The sequence below is a fragment of the Aethalodelphis obliquidens genome, unplaced genomic scaffold (genome assembly GCF_003676395.1).
Source record: "Aethalodelphis obliquidens isolate GAN/ISIS:26980383/991018 unplaced genomic scaffold, ASM367639v1 scaffold11, whole genome shotgun sequence".
Classification (NCBI taxonomy): domain Eukaryota; kingdom Metazoa; phylum Chordata; class Mammalia; order Artiodactyla; family Delphinidae; genus Aethalodelphis; species Aethalodelphis obliquidens.
Window position 1 is genome coordinate 12,042,742 of NW_020837955.1, and position 17,613 is coordinate 12,060,354.

Below are 17,613 nucleotides of genomic sequence, written 5' to 3' on the forward strand. Positions count from 1 at the left end.
CATTCCCTGCAGAGAGAACTGGCTTTCTGTTCACTTTGTAGGACAGTAAAAACTTATGCTAGGGTTTCAGGTTCAATTTTCAAAAGACTTATTTTCCCCTCTCAAGAGCTGAACCTGCATTTCAGATGTGCTAACACCAGGTGGTGGTGCCTCAGCAATTGAGGACACAGTCTGCTAAGAAAAAAATTCAGTTTTTTACTACTCAGTGAAAAACAGTGGTATGAAGGGCCAAAACACTAGGGTCTAGGTACAGGTGTTTGGCTCCATCCAAGGATAAAATTTTCAATAACCAGAGGAATGGATGAAGTTTATATCCTCTGACAAAAGTCCATAAATATCATTTCTTGCATTGAGGCTCCTGATAAAAGTGAACATCAGGGAGTTTGAGGTAACGTTTTGTTTGTGCTGCAGATTTCTATTAAGGCAACTGAATACACAATATTATGAGATGTTATATTTAATGTCAACATATAAAGAGCAAGTCTGAAGAAACTTTTTACAATTTGATATTGTTTTAATTCCTAATTGTTACCAATAATGGATTAATTAAACTCCTACCTACTCAGACCTGTTTGGAATGCTCCTTTCTAACTCATCCTGAACTCTTTCCAATGGCTTCAGAACTTGAGCATTGTCTGGTTTGAAGACCTTCCAACTTTCTCTCAGCCATGTGCAGGACTCTATGAGGAACTATAAGAAATTGCAAAATAAAAAAAAAAGTCATCTCTGAACTTAAGGACCTTAACATGGTGTGAAAATGCTGGTGGACTTGGGAAGGGATTTCTTTTTTTTTTTTCTGTATATTTTCACAGCTTGTGGAAGTGAGATTACCCAGAGAAGATCTGGATTCTCTTGTACCATCAAGACAGTGGAAACAAGCTTGTGATAGGGTTTCTTGGTAGAATAAGTATTTGGATGTAGCAGAGCTTCCTTAGTCTTCCAAGCCAGTGTGCACTGAGGTCAGCCGTGTTTCAGTTCCCTGGGGGTCAACTGTACAGAACAAACAAAATTCAAATTATAAAAAGGAACTAATCAAAACAAGTGCAAACTCTTAAAACAGTTGTTGGTGGAATGGATGTATGTGCTACATTGAATCTAGTGTCAGTGGAGAAGGTTGTGATTCATTAGGGAAATCTTTATGAAGGAGATAAATCTGAGCTGAAGTTTCCAAGGAGGGCAGAAATTTCACAATAGGAAGGAGGACATTTATATATGTTAGTAATGTTTATTGGGCCCTTACTAAGTGTGGCAGGCAGAATAATGGTTCCCCCACAATGTTCATGTCCTAATCCCTGGAATCTGCAAATATATTACCTCACATGACAAAAGGGATATTGCAGATGTGATTAACGTTAAGACCTTGAGATAGAAGATTATCCAGAATTACGGGGTTGTGTCAAACCTAATGCCATGGGTCCTTAAAAGCAGAGAATCTTTTCCGGCCTAGGTCAGAGTCAAAGGGAGATGTGACTACAGAAGAATGGTCAGAGAGATGCAATATTGCTGGCTTGAAAGACTGAGGAAGGGGGCCATGGGCCAAGGAATGTGGAAGGCCTCTAGAAGCTGAAATAGGTAAGGAAATGAATTCTACCCTAGAGCCTCTGGAAAGGGCACAGTTGTGCTGACACCTTGATTTTAGCCCAGTGAGACCCGTATTAGACATCTAGCCTACAGAACTATAACATAATAAATTTGAGTTGTTTTAAGCTAAGTTTGTGATAATTTGTTCCAGCAATAATAGAAAGCTAACACAACATGGGACAGCAAAATGAAGTAGACAGTACTATTATGGTCATTTACAGATGGGGAAACTGAATTATAAAGGGACTAGGTTCTTGCACAATGTCACCCAGCTGTGGAGTGAAGGACCAGGGAATTAACTTGAAGACACCAGTCTTCAGAGCTCATGCTCTTAATTATTATGCAATATCATCTCCCAGGATTTTTGTGGGAGGAGGATGGAAGTAGTATAAAGCTTCGAGAAAAAGCTCACTGAAGGAGTGAGTTACACAGCTGTATAGTAAAGAGCTTGGTTGACTCAAAGGGACATTCAGAGCCCTGGATTAATGGAGACCAGAAAATATTTGTCCCTCAGGGCTAGGTATGTACTCTCTTCCTGATTAACCTTCTCAGTCGCTGCTTTGACCATGACAAACTGCTTTACTCAGCGTCCCACAAACACTTCACTAAACAGAACTCTTCTACACTAGCACCTTTGCCCAAGCCACCTGCCTTTCTTTCCCATCTCGCTGATGCCCACTGCTCTCTAGAGCTTCCACGCCTTATCCCAGCCACAGCAACTTGGGGGCACTTGGGTTCTAGGACTTTGGCATGAAATCACACATTACACTTTTATCTTTGCCATAAGGTGTCATAGTTTTATGTCATTTACTTTTTCTGGCGCTTATAATTTATTTCCAAGTTGACTGGCCTCTGTGGACTTCCCGCGGGCAGGGACAGGAATCCATTCAGAGCAGTCGCCAGCTGGGATCTTCCTGGCTCATTCCTAAAATAAATCTTACTCCCACACACCATTTTGCTTTTCTTGAGTACACGGTTTCCTTTCTCTGACTCTCCACCACCCAGAGTAGTACATCAGGCCTCCCTGTTAAACGTTCCCGTAGCTTTTATTACAGATTGTCGACCTCCCTCATTACTAAAGTATCCCCAGCGCGTAGCAGAGGGTCGGGCACACAGAATACAGGGATCTATGTTAAAGCCCAGCCAGTTAATAGACAGCAACTAGGGACAAGTGCCGAGCGAGAGCTGGAGGTGATGCGTCTCCACTCCCCGCCGCCCCCGGCAGTACCTTGGCCTCCCCGCAGGTGTGGAGACCCGACACCTGGTCGCGGGCCCGCGCGCTGCCTCCCACGCCACCCGCGCGCCCCTGCGCTGCCCGCCCCACCCCGCCCGCCCCGCCCCTTTCCCCGCCCCCTCGCGCTCGCGCCACAGGCCGCTCGCCCCCGCGGTTCTCGCGGCGCCGCGCCTCGCTGGCTTCTCAGCTTCCAGCCAAGATGGCGGAGAGCGGCGAAGGTCTGGGTACCGTTCCGGAGCACGAGCGGATCTTGCAGGAGATCCAGAGCACCGACACCGCCTGCGTGGGGCCCACCCTCCGGTAAAGCTCTCATCCTCCCGGGGTGTCGGGCTGCCCCCTCCGGCCGCTCGTCGGGAGCCGGGCGGGTCGTCCGCCGCCGGTGGCGCGCGGAGCGGCCAGACAGGTGGTGCGCGAGGGGGCGGGCGGGCAGGTGGGGCGCTTCAGGGCGGCTGGCCGGGACCTGAGCCGGGACCGGGGCGGGGCGGCACGGGAGGCTACACCTGTCGGCGCGGCCCGCCGCAGCCGCGGGAGCTGTCACAGCGCAGCTGGAGGGTGTGGCTGCCAAGGCGCCTCTGACCGCGGGAGCCGCGGCGCCGCCCCGCCTTCTCAGTCCAGTCCCGGCCCTGGCCTGGGGTCTCGAGGACGCGCCTGGGGCTTCCTGGCTCTCGGATCGTGCAGGGGCCGGGGGCGGCTTGGCTGCGGGCGTGGCGGAGGCGAAGGTTAAGTGCCGACAGCCGGCGTGACCGAGGTACCGACGCTCGCGCAGGTGGAAACCCTGGCGAGCTGGGCTGCCGAGGGCGTGGGAGAATTGAAATTGAGCGGGAGACGCCGGCACCATTATCGCCCCTCCCGCGCGGCCAGAGTGGGCGAGGAGGGAGTGTGGGCTGGAGGGGAGGAGCTGACGCTCGGGAACGCGCTGATGTGACCGTGCGCTCGCTCGGCAAGCCTGGGGAGCTTTTACTTATTTACGAACGTTTCATTAATTTTGCATGCATTTCGCAGTTTATTTTAAAAAGAATCTCCACCCTTTAAAAATAGTACAAGAACAATGAATATTCCAGACTGAATACCTGCTGCCCTAATAGAATATTAGCCGGGTACTATAGTGATCCATTAGAGCGTTAGGCACTTTCTTGAAGGATGAGTGCCTTTTAAACATAAGGTTTCATTTTTCGCTGTGATGATAATGAAATTATTATTCGCTTAGGGAACTTGGGACTCGTTGGGCTTTAATCATTATTATTTCTTCAGGATACATTGCTAGAAATGGAGCGCTGGATATTTTGTGGACTGAGGATGTAGTATAAAGTGAAGCCAGTTCAAGTTATGATGTAAATCCACCTTGCTCTGATAATCCGGAGACCTGGGTTCTTGGTTTACCCTAGTCTAACCACTGATGAAGTGTGAGGTCATGGGTAAAAATCATTTAACTTCTCTGGACCTTGATTCTTTATTTGTAGACAGGGGAGGGGTAGGTGTTTAGATGCGCAGAAAGCTCAGGACCTTAGAGACCTTGCCTATTTGTTTACTGCTGTGTGCCTAACACGGAGCATGTGGTAGGCATCTGATATATTTTTGTCAAATGAAGTTCCATTTATGATATGATAAGAATAATTAGTGCATTTTCTTAATTTTTCAATGTAATTCTTTTCATAAAACTCTGCATTTGGTAATGAAAGTAGAAATCATAGACTAAAAGGAAGCTTTGTTTTCCTCACTGCGTGGTGAAACTGAAAGAGTACAGTATGTGGTATAGTTATCAGAACAGTCCATTTTTGAAAATAGTATTGGTTATGAAGGAGATGCTTCTTCTTGAGAAAATGTGCTAGGCAGTATCCTTGATAGCAGAGGAAATTGACTTAGAAGAAAAATTTGAAATACAGTTGGCTCTTGAACAATATGGATTTAAACTGTCGATCCACTTATACCTGGAATTTTTTAAATAGCAAATACCGTGGTACTACACGATCCACAGTTGGTTGAATCCGAGGATGTGGAACCTGGGATATGGAGGAAACCAGTGTATGGACAGCTGACTATAGGTTATATGTGGATTTTTCACTGCATGAAGGGTCCGAGGCCCTAACCCCTCATTGTTCAACAGTCAACTGTATATTGAGAGATTCTTGTGACACAAATAGAATATATGCATTCATGGTGTTATCATTCTGTTCTATTTTGCTGGAAATTTTTGTAACCTGCTCACTTTGTTGAAACCCACACTCTTCTTTTTAGCGAACTACGTTGACTCATACTTATCCTATATATACACTTGTCATCTCTCATTTATAAGCAGACTCTTTGCACACACATGTAGAAGGCACTATTAGTGTTTTTTTTCTCTTGAACAATTTAAGCTACTGTTATCTTTTCCCAAGGTTTCACTGAGTGACATGCTAATACTAAATTTAAAAAAAAAACTTTATTATGGGAAAATTTAAGTGTTTTAAAAAGTAGAAAAGTCTAATGGACCACATGAATTTATCGTCTAGCTTCATTTCAACCCCTGGCCAGTCTCATTTGATCTCTTCCCATTTCCACTCTTCCTCACCCTGGGTTATTTTGAAGCAAATCCCAGACAGCAGTTCATCCATAAATATTTCAGCATTAAGATTAATTTTTGTTGTTATTTCTCAATTAAGTTTTAGCTGGCATGTAGGCTTATGTTGTTATAGTTATTATTAATATTATTTTTCTTAGTGGCAGATTTTTTTCAGCCTGACCTTTTCCTGACTCACTTTTTATCAGATCAGTCTTCCTGGAGGAAGACAGGTGATTAAATGAGAAGCATATTATACACTTTTCACAGGGCCTGGCATATGATGTGGTTCTCTGGCCACAATGGAATTAAATTAGAAGTCAGTAGAAAAGTGTCTGGAAAATTCCCAAATATTTGAACACTGAACAACGCACATCTAGATAACCCATGGATGAAAGAAGAAATGGAAAGAGAAATTAGAAAGTATTTTGAACGAATAAAATGAAAACACAACATATCAAAATTTGTGGGATACAGCTAAATCTATAATTAGAGAGAAATACACTAAACACCTCTACTGGAAAAGAATGGTTTAAAATAATGGCCTCATCTTCTAAGTTAAGAAACTAGAAGAAAAAGAGCAAATGAAATCCAAAAGAGCCAAAGAAAGATGATAATGATCAGAGTGGACATCAGTGAAATAGGAAATAGAAAAACAGTTGAGAAAATCAGTGAAACTGAAACCTGGTTCTTTGAGATCAGTAAAATTGATAAACTTCAATTTTTGAGGTCAACATTAACCTGATACCAAAACTAAACAAAGACATTTCTAGAAAACCAGTATTATTAATACACACACTAGAACATTTTAAACAGAATTTTAGCAAATTAAATCCACAATATATAAAAATAATAAATGGGATTTATTTCAAGAATGCATGCTGGTTAACACTTGAAAAACCAACTGACGTAATTCATATTAAACTAAAAAAAATTATATGATCATCTTAATAGATGCAGAGAAAGCATTGACAAATCTAACATTCATTCCTGATAAAAACCCTCAGAAACGAGGAATGGAAATTCCTCAGCCTGAAAAAAGGCATCTATGAAAAACCTGTAGCTAACATTAAACTTAACGGTGAAAGGCTGAATGCTTTTCTCCTAAAATCAGGAATAAAGCAAGGATGTTCATTCTCACAACTTCTATTCAACACTGTACTAGAGGTCCTAGCCAGTATAATAAGATAAGGAAAAAAAATCTTGATTGGAAAATCATCTTTATTTACAGACAATGTAATTATCTATAGAGAAAATCCTATGGAATGCATAGAAAAGCTACTAGAACTGTTAAGTGGGTTTAGCAAGGGTATAGGACACCAAATCAGTATGCAAAAATCAATTGTATTTCTATGTGCTAGCAATGAACAATCAAAAATTGAAATAAAAAATTAATAGCATCAAAAAATAAGAAATTCATAGGGATAAATATGGCAAACAATGTGAAAGATTTTTACCTGAAAACTATAAAACATTGCTAACAGAAATTAAAGAGGACCTAAATAAGTGTACACATATGCTGTATCCATGAATCAGAAGATTCAATAATGTTAAGATGTCATTTCCCCCAAACTGGTCTTTAGATTTAAGGCAATCCCAATAAAAATCCAGCAATTTTTTTGGTAGAAATTGACAAACTGATTCTAAAGTTCATATGGAAATGCAAAAGACCTAGAATAGCCAAAGTAACTTAGAAAAACATGAAAAGTTGGAGAATTTACATTACCTGGTTTTAAGATTTATTATAAAGCTACAGTAATCAAGACAGTGTGGTACTAGCATCAAGCTAGACAAATAGATCAGTGAAACTGAGAAGACTCCATAAATAGGTTTACACACATGGTCAGTTAATTTTTGGCAAAGATGTAAAGGCAATTCATTGGAAAAGATAGTCTTTTTAAATAACAGTAGTGGAACGTCAGATATCTATATGGAAAATAATGAACTTTTAAATGTATTTTGCATCATATTTAAAAGTTAACTCAAAATGGATCGTAAACCTAAACGTTAAATGCGAAACTATAAAACTCCTAAAAACTACAGGGGAAAATTTTTGTGACTTTGGGTTAGGCAAAGATTTCTTAGATACTATTACAAAAGCATAATACATAAAAGAAAAAATTGATAAATTGGACTTTATCAAAATTGAGAACATCTGGTCTTCAAACACACTGTTAATGAAAAGACAGGCCACAGACACAGAGAAAATATTTGCAAGTCACATCTCTGTTAAAAAAAAAAAAAATTGCATCCAGAATGTATAAAAGAAGTCTTTGAGACTGACGGATAAGAAAGCAAACAACTCATTTAAAAAATGGGTAAATCCAAACGTAAAATAGATAGCTAGTGGGAGGCAGCCGCATAGCACAGGGAGATCAGCTCAGTGCTTTGTGACCACCTAGAGTGGTGAGATAGGGAGGGTGGGAGGGAGACGAAAGAGGGAGGAGATATGGAGATATATGTATATGTTTAGCTGATTCACTTTGTTATAAAGCAGAAACTAACACACCATTGTAAAGTAATTATAGTCCAATAAATATGTTAAAAAAAATGGGTAAATGATTTGAATGGATACTTCACAAAAGGAGGTATGTAGAGAGCAAATAAGCACATGGCAAGAAGATTAACATCATTAGTTGTTAGAAAAATGCAAATGAAAACTACGGGGTAAACCACCACACTATTGGCTTGTCTAAATAAAAGACTGACCATACCATGTATTGGTGAAGTTGTAGAACAACTGGCACTCTCATATATTGCTATGGGAATTTCATAGACGCTGTTTTTCAGGTTGAGGAAGTTCCCTTCTAGTCCTAGGTTGTTGAGTGTTTTTATTATGAAGGAACATTGAATTTTTCGGTTGCTTTTTCTGCCTCTGTTGAGATGATCATGTAGATTTTGTCCCTTATTGTATCAAAGTGGTGTTTTACATTAATTAATTTTCAGATGTAAACCAACCTTGGGTTTGCAGAATAAATCCCACTTGGTCATAGTGTATAATCATTTTTATATGTTGCTGGATTCCATTTGTTAGTATTTTGTATAGGATTTTTGCATGTATATTCACGAGATATTGGTCTTTTATTTTCTGGTGATGTCTTTGGTTTTGGCATGAGAATAATACCTCATAGAATGAGTTGGTTAGTGTTCCTCAATTGAGATGAATGTGTTTTTATTTCTCCCTTTGTTTTATTTTTGTGGTGTATCACATTTATTTTTTTTAATGTTGAATAACTCTTAGATTCCTGGGATAAATTCCATTTGGCCTTTTAACATGTTGGATTCAGTTTGCTAATATTTTACTGAGTATTTTTACATATATATTCATAGGGGATATTGGTGTGTAGTTTTCTTTTTTATGATGTCTTTATCTGGATTTGTTATCAGTAATGCTGGCCTCATAGAATGAATTAGGGAGTGTCCCTACTCTTCTGCTTTTTGGAAGAGTTTGTGAAGGAATAGTGTTAATTTTTCTTTAAATAGATGGTAGAATTTGTCACCAAAGCTTTTCTTTCTTGGAAGGTTTTTGATTATTGATTCAATCTCTTGTTGTAGGTCTGTTCTGATTTTCTATTCTTATTGCACCAGTTTCGGTAGTTTGTGTTGTTCTAGAAATTTGTCCATTTCTTCTAGGTTACCAGGTTGTTGGTATAAAATTGTTCATAGCATTCCTTTGTAACCTTGTTTATTCCTGTATGATTGGTAATACTGACTTCTTTTATTCTTGACTTTTAGTAATTTGAGTTTTTTTCTTGGTCAATTTAGCTAAATGTCAATTTTATTGATCTTTTCAAAGAACCATCTTTTCGCTTCATTGATATTTCTCTATTGTTTTTCTATCATCTATTTCCTTTGTAGCTAATCTTTATTTCTTTTCTTTGCTTGTTTTAGGTTAATTTGCTCTCCTTTTTATTAGTGTTTTGGGATGGAAGGGTAGGCTATTGATTTGAGATCTTTCTTATTTTTAAATATAGGTTTTTGCAGCTATAAATAATCCTCTAAGCACTGCTTTAGCATCATCCCGTAAGTTTTGGTATTGTGTTTTTTCATTTTCATTCATCTCAAAGTATTTTTAAAATTTCCTTTGTGGGGGCTTCCCTGGTGGCACAGTGGTTGAGAGTCCACCTGCCGATGCAGGGGACACGGGTTCGTGCCCCGGTCCGGGAAGATCCCACATGCCGCGGAGCGGCTGGGCCCATGAGCCATGGCCGCTGAGCCTGCGCGTCTGGAGCCTGTGCTCCACAACGGGAGAGGCCACAACAGTGAGAGGCCCGCGTACTGCAAAAAAAAAAAAACAAAAAAATTCCTTTGTGATTTCTTCTTTGAGTCATTGGTTATTTAGACTGTGTTGTTTAATTTCTATGTATTTGTGAATTTCTCAAACGGCCTTCCATGGTTAATTTCTAATTTCATTGCATTTGGTCAGAGATCATACTTTGTATGACTTCAGTCCTTTTAATTCATTGAGGCTTGTTTTATGGCCTCACATGTGGTCTATCCTGGAGAATGTTCCATGTGCAATTGAGAAGAACATGTATCCTGATGTTGGGTGGAAGATTCTATAGATGTCTGTTAGATCTCATTAGATAATAGTTGTTCAAAGTCTTCTACTTCCTTTTTGATATAATGCTTAGTTCTATCCATTATTGGGTATTGGATAGTTTTTGCTTCGTGTTTTGGGCTCTGTTGTTAGGTGTATAAATGTGTATACTTGTTACATATTCTTGATTGATTGACTCTTTTTCTATCCTTTTACTTTCAACCCTTTTTTTTTTTTTTTTTTTGTGGTACGTGGGCCTCTCACTGTTGTGGCCTCTCCCGCTGCGGAGCACAGGCTCCGGATGCGCAGGCCCAGCGGCCATGGCCCATGGGCCCAGCTGCTCCGCGGCACGTGGGATCCTCCTGGACCGGGGCACGAACCTGTGTCCCCTGCATCGGCAAGCGGACCCTCAACCACTGCACCACCAGGGAAGCCCCAACCTATTTTCATCCTTGAATCTAAAGTGTGATGTATCTGTTTTATATCCAGTTTGATAATCTCTGACTTTTGACTGGACTGTTTAATCCATTCCTATTGAATGTTAATATTTATATAGTTGGATTTATAGCTGTCATTTTACTTTTTGTTTTCTGTCTCATTTCTTTTTGCTCCTCTGTCCCCCCAGACTTTTTTATTTTTACTATTTTTTGTTAAGTGAATATTGTCTAGTGTAACATTTTAATTACTTTAGTGATTTTTTTCCAGTGTCTAAAAGAAATTTATTTCTTAGTGGTTGCTCTCAGAATGAGCTTCAGATTAATTCTAAATTAATTCCAGTGAAGTACCGAAACATTACTTCTAACTCTGTTTCCTCTTTCCCTTTTTTGTGCTATTATTGTAATATCTTACATCTATATATGTTACAAACACAACAATATGGTGTTACATTTGTTGCTATATATAACTTTTTATTTTTCAAAGAAGCTGAGAGAAAGAGAGCAAGTATATCTATAGAGTTTGTTACATTAGCCTTATTTACCATTTCTAATTCTCTTTATTTGTTGCTGAGTTTTTAGTTGTGTCATTTTCTTATTCCATTACAGCTTTGTTCCCACATACTTAATTTGTGCTGTTATTTTCAAATATGTTTCTATATGTTGTCAATACAGTTATGTACATATTGTCCTATGCAATTGCTTTTTAAATTAGTTAAGAGAAGAAAGATGCATTTATACTGTCTTTTAGAATTACATAGTTACCTTTGCTGGTGTTCTTGTGTGTGTGTGTGTGCATGTGTTCATATTGCCATCTGGGTTCACTCTTTTAATTATGAAGAACTTCTCTTAGTATTTCTTGTAAGGCTGGTCTGCTGGTAACTAATTCCCTCAGTCTTTGTTTATCTGCAAATGTCTTTATTTTGCCTTCATTATTTGAAAGATAGTTTTGTTGATTATAAGATTCTTAGTTGACAGTTTTTTCTTTTAACACTTTGAATATATTATCCCACTGCCTTTTGGCCTCCATTTCTTCTGATGATAAGTCAGCTGTTAATCTCAGTGGGATTCCCTTATATGTGGTTTTTTCCCCCTTATTTTCAAGATTTTTCCTTTGTCTTTCGTTATTTTTACTGTGATGTGTCTGGGTATGGAGTTCTTTGTATTTATCCTTCTTGTAGTTTGTCGATCATCTTAGATGTTTAGTTTAATGTTTTTCATCAAATTTGGGAAATTTCAGCCATTATTTCTTCAGATACTCTTTTTGCTCCATTTTCTTCCTTACTTTGGTACTCCCATCATGTGTATGTTGGTGTGCTTAACGCTGTTCACGTTTCTCTGAAGCTCCGCATTTTCTTCATTCTTTTTTCTCTCTGTTTGGAGTACATATTCTGTATTAGTCTATGTTTAAGTAGTCTTTCTTCTGCTAATTTATGTCTACTGTTGAGATCTTCTAATGAGTGTTTCTTTTCTGTTGTTGACTTTTCAACTACAGGATTTTAACTTGGTTCTTTTTTATGATTTCTCTTTCTTTGTCAATAGTCTCTTATTTTATTAGACATTGTCATCATACCTTCTTTCACTTCTTTAAGCATGTTTTGTTTTTAGTACTATGAACCTAGTACTTTGAAGTCTTTGTTAACTCCACCATCTAAGCCCTCTCACAGGGCCTGTTTCTTTTCCTGTGTGTGGGTCATAGTCTTCTATTTCTTTGCCTATCTCATAATTCGTTGTTGTGGTTGAAAACTCAATTGTTTAGACAGTATATTTTATCAACTCTTGATACTGATTCCCACCCCCACCCCCCCAGCCACCTTCTGGGGCTTTTTTTTCCCCCCTAATATTTAATTAATTAATTAATTTATTTATTTTGGCTGTGCCAGGTCTTAGCTGTGGCATGCGGGATCTTTGTTGTGGCATGCAGACTTCTTACTTGCAGCATGCATGTGGGATCTAGTTCCCTGACCAGGGATTGAACCTGGGCCCCCTGTATTGGGAGCACTGAGTCTTAGCCACTGGACCACCAGGGAAGTCCCTGGAGCTTGTTTTTGTTTGTGTTTGTTTGTTTAGTGGCTAGGCTGGACTATTTCAGTCAAGTGTATTTCCCTCACAGTGTGAAGCCTCTGCTGCGGCTCCTCAGAGGGCACAATCTTGGCATGTACACAGTCACTCTGGAATGACAGTGGTTTTAGCAGAATTCTCTTTATGTCTTTCCCTGATCTCTCTGTTAAGCTGTCTGCTTATCTTTTGTTTTTTTAAATCTTTTGGCCACGCCCCATGGCATGTGGGATCTTAGTTCCCTGACCAGGGATCGAACCCATGCCCTCTGCATTGACAGCATGGAGCCTTAACCACTGGACCACCAGGGAAGTCCCTGCCTGCTTATCTTGATATCACACTGAGATGTTAGAGTCCAGTAATTGCTGGCTGGTTGCTTTATTGTTTTCAACAGTATTCAGGGGCATAAGTTGTTTCACAGTCTAATCCAATTAAATCTGGTCCCCTTTGCAGTGGTAGTTTTTTTCCCCCCTTATGCAAGTAATTTGTTGAGGCAGTACTTTCAGATGAAACCTGTAGGAGTGAGGGAAATAGGATAGGGTAGAGGAGATCTAAAACTGTGGGTTCATCTTAAGTCTAGCCTCAGCCTGATTCCAGGAGGAGCTCTGGAGTTAGAGTGTTATCACAGGGACTTCTCTGGTGGCACAGTGGTTGAGATTCCCGCCTGCCAATGCAGGGTACACAGGTTCAATCTCTGGTCTGGGAAGATCCCACATGCTGCGGAGCAACTAAGCCCGTGCACCACAACTACTGAGCCTGTGCACCTAGAGCCCATGCTCTGCAACAAGAGAAGCCACCACAATGAGAAGCCTGTGCACTGCAACAAAGAGTAGCCCCCGCTCACCGCAACTAGAGAAAGCCCGTGTGCAGCAATGAAGACCCAGTGCAGCCAAAAATAAAAAAAATAAAAGAATGATATCACAGAGTTGTTCCACTTTGAGGCAATGGGGCTGAACTTTTACTCCCACCTCCAACAACCTCTCATTGGCTATAGGCTACCCCCCAGAGTGTGTGACTGCTGGGGGGGTGCATACCTTCCCAGGCATTACTGGGCAGAGTACCTCCTACTCGTTGGTCTCCAGAGAAGGGTGCAGCTCTGGGTCCTTAGTAGCTGGGAGGAGAATGCACCACCAGGTAACAGGGATCTACTACACACCCCAGCAGCTAGAACACATCCAACTAGATCACGCTTAGTAAGTTTGAAGGAATAAATGATAGACTTTTTCATTTATTTCTCTACTTTATATTTATTCCTGGCTTAATGATTTTTCTAGTGGATTAAGTCCCCTAATCTTCCCAATCTTGATTTTTAAATATTACTTAGAGAATTGTGATAAAATACATGTAACATAAAGTTTACCATTTTAAATGTGCAGTTCGTTTCATTAAGTACATTAACATTGCTCTGCAGCCATAACCACCATCCATCTCCAGAACTTTTTCATCTTTTCAAACTGAAACTGTACTCATTAAATGGGAACTCCCCATTGTCCCAGCAGCCCCCGGTAACTACTATCATACTTTGTTTCTATGAATATGATTACTTTAGAGACCTCATATAAGTGGAATCATATAGTTGTTCTTTTGTGACTGGCTTATCTCACTTAACATTATGTCATCAAGGTTTATCCATGTTGTAGCATGTGTCAGAATTTCCTTCCTTTTTGAGGCTGGATAATATACTATTGTACGTATATACTACTTTCTGTTTATCCATTATTTGTTGATGGACGCTCAGATTGCTTCCATCTTTTGGCTGTTGTGAATGCTGCTGTGAACATGATGTACAAATACGTGTTTGAGTGCAGGGTTAGTTTTTCAGGCCAATGTCTGAGGTTTGTTCTGATCATAGGAGGGCTCTTCACATTTTCTCTCTCTGGTTCTTTTTGGTAAACTGGCTGACCTATGATTTAACTTGTTGATCACATGGAGGTACCAGCCTCCTCTCAATTGCTTACTACCAAAATCTCCATTGTTTTCAAGAGTACCATAATGTTTGGACTCCCTTACATTCTGTTCTAAATAAAGTCAGCTTTTTGGGGGAGAACTTTGCAATTTTCTCCTGCTTCTTCCAGTGGGGATAATCTCTGCGCCACTGCACCAGAGCTTGGGGCAGGAACAATGGCCTGTTTCAAGTGACACTATTCTTAAAGAGCAGCACTCTGGATGGGGCAGAGGAGTAGGACTCTGTGTGGGGCAGTAATCTCTGTTCTTCTTGGCCTGCCCCTTAAAGTGTACAGGCTCTGTCCTATGAGCTTGTTACAGACCAGGGTTCTCGGCCTTCCTTAATCAATAGAAATTGATAAGAGACCAGACAAGAAATTCAGGCGAGGCTTTATTGGGGCCCCTGCTACAGCAGGGGGGGAGCAAAAACAGGTAACAATTTCCTTTGCTCGCTCCTCAAGGTGGGGGCCAGCTGGTTCCTTAAATGAGGTGAAGGTAGGGGTGTGTCCAGGGGTCAGGCTGGAGGGGTGGCTTAGGTGGTTTGCCCACCCCTTTGGTGGTGTTGAGTGCAGGGGGCATGCACAGTACCCTGCTTTTGCTCTTGACACCCTGTTTTTGCTCCTGGCTCTTCAGAAGTGGCAGTTGGGGTTTTTTTTTGGTCTTTCTGTGTCTTCTTGTCCATAATTTGCCCCATCTGCACATGCAGGCAATTATTTTTAGTCCCTTATAGTTTCTTTGTATTTTGTTGCTGGAGGAGACACTTGCTCAGATTCAGACACTGCAGCAAAGGGTCCCAGGTCCCAGGTCCCAGCCTGTCTCAAGCTGAGGTGGGGCAGCTGGGATCCCAGTATTCCTGGCTACTCCATCTTTGGGAAAGCCTCTGTCCTATGACATCCTGCATGGGGCTGGGTGGAGGAAGGAGGGCTGGGTGGAAGAAGGAGGCCCCCAACCTTTCAGCCACACTCACCTGGAATTTAGCTTCTGTAACACAGAACTGTGGGGGAGGGAGGATGAGAAATGCTGTATACCTGCCCTTTTTCTGACCCTTAACTGAAACCTGGGGGAGAGGAAGCCCTGACTACTTAGCCACACCCAGCCAGGATGGAGCTTCTATCATGCTAAGCTGGAGGAAGAGTGTTAGTTGTGGTTCAGGGGCCATAAGCTCTTACTGTTCTTAGTAGATTTTCTTGAATAAATGTCTCTTCATTTGCTGTATGCTCTTGGGACAATTTTCAGAGATTTCAAATGGTGTTTTTTGTTTTTAAGTAATTTTCATTGGTTATGGTTGTTTCACTAGGAAGTAGGTTCATGAATTCTGGGAAGCTTCATCTTGTTTTTCATTTAAATAGAAGTAGAATTCACAAAACATAAAATATGCCATTTTAAAGGTACAATTCAGTGACATTTAGTACATTCACAATGTTGTATAACCATTACCTCTATCTAGCTGCAAAACATTTTCATCATTACAAAAGGAAACCCTGTACTCGTTAAGTAGCTACTCTCCATTCCCCCTCTTCTCCCAGCTGCTGGCAACTACTACTCTGTTTTCTGTCTCTATGGATTTACCTTTTTTTGATTTTTCATTAAAATATTGATAGACGCATACAGTATATGACTTTTTGTGTCTTTTTTCATTTCAGCATAATGTTTTTTTTTTTTTTTTGCGGTACACGGGCCTCTCACTGTTGTGGCCTCTCCCGGTGCGGAGCACAGGCTCCGGACGCGCAGGCTCAGCGGCCATGGCTCACAGGCCCAGCCACTCTGCCGCATGTGGGATCTTCCCGGACTGGGGCACGAACCTGTGTCCCCTGCATCGGCAGGCAGACTTTCAACCACTGCGCCACCAGGGAAGCCCAGCATAATGTTTTGAGATTCATTTATATTGTAGCAATGTATCAGTACTTCTTTCTTTTTTATGGCTGAATAATATTCCACAGTGTGGATATTCCACGTTTTATTCATCCATCAGTTGGTGAACATTTGGGTTGTTTCTACCTTTTGGTTGTTGTGAATGTGCTGCTATGAACATTCACGTATAAGCTTTTGTTTGAATGTCTATTTTCAGTTTTTTTAGGTATATATCTAAGAGTGGAATTGCTGAGTCATATGGCTATTCTATGTTTAACTTTAAAAAGAGTCTATTTTGTGAAGTGTCAATAGTTTGAAGTGCCGCAGGGCTCTGAAACTATCCATTGTTCAAGCCATAAACTCAGACTTAGAGCTTATAGCAGAGCTTTCGGGCAAGCGTAAGAGTGAAACAAAGACTATCTGTAGATGACAGAGGCTTAACGGCTATGGTTAATTTATTCCTGTAACTAATATTAGAATGGAGAAGAGTAAAATTTTCTGTCAGGTACAATACATTACTACTTCAAAGTTTTGATTAGTGAAAACATAGTTATAGCTAGCAATTTTTGTCCCAGAAATTGACATTCATGGGCTTCCCATGAAGAGTACAATTTCAAAAATGTTTGTATTATAACATTTTTTACTTACACATTTAACCTAGGAAGGGTGAACATCTCTCTAATTTGACAGCTCTTCCTGTGCAACATTTACTATAGTAATATATCAAACAAACCTCATTATTTATAGTCTTTCTATAAGATGAAAATAAATAACTGTGCTCTTTCTGGGTTCTTCTGGGAAATCCCCAAGACAGTTTTGGTGTGAAAGATATCTTGAAAGTTTTATTTTATTTTTTCTATAGTTAGGATCCAAATTTGGAAAGGCAAAATCAAAACAGTTGTCAGAGGTTGCCTGAGAAGCAAAACTTGGTTAATTAAAGTGAAAGTAAAGCATTTGAAAAATAAACATAGATAACTTGATTGTAAAGAAACTTAGTTCTTTCATAAGTGAGAGGAAACCTTTTCTGTTTTTTATTGAATAATCAAGAATATAATAAAGTCCACATGAAGTACAGACATTATTCTGGCAAAACAGTCATCTAGGCAGATTACATAGAAGGTAAAGAGTAACCTTTCATATTTTAGGCAGGTCATTAACCAGTAAACCAAGGAAGCAAGCCCAACAAAACTGAACAAATGTTGCTGAATTTTAAACATATTTAAACATATATCATATGTTTAAACATATATATCATATATCATAACATATATCATATGTTTAACATATATCATATGTTTAAACATATATCATATATATAACATATATCATGTTTAAACACATATCATATGTTTAAACATTTTTAAACATTTTAAACATATATCATATATTTTCAGTCTTATATTGTAAATGAAGGCAAATAAAATTCATTTTC

The 17,613-nt window shown here is 40.0% G+C and overlaps 1 protein-coding gene across 7 annotated transcripts in view; it reads left to right on the forward strand.

The window, feature by feature from the left end:
* Nucleotides 1-2,940: 2,940 nt before the first annotated feature.
* Nucleotides 2,941-17,613, forward strand: part of EXOC6 (exocyst complex component 6) — a 194,842-nt gene continuing 180,169 nt past the window's right edge. For 3 of the 7 annotated variants that reach the window (XM_027112058.1, XM_027112060.1, XM_027112065.1), the window contains exon 1: nt 3,041-3,115. Coding sequence is in view for 1 of the 7 variants with exons in the window: in XM_027112059.1 (XP_026967860.1) it covers nt 3,015-3,115 (101 nt within the window). In the remaining 6 variants the exon portion in view is untranslated. The other 4 variants (XM_027112059.1, XM_027112062.1, XM_027112063.1 and 1 more) reach the window with 4 other exon arrangements.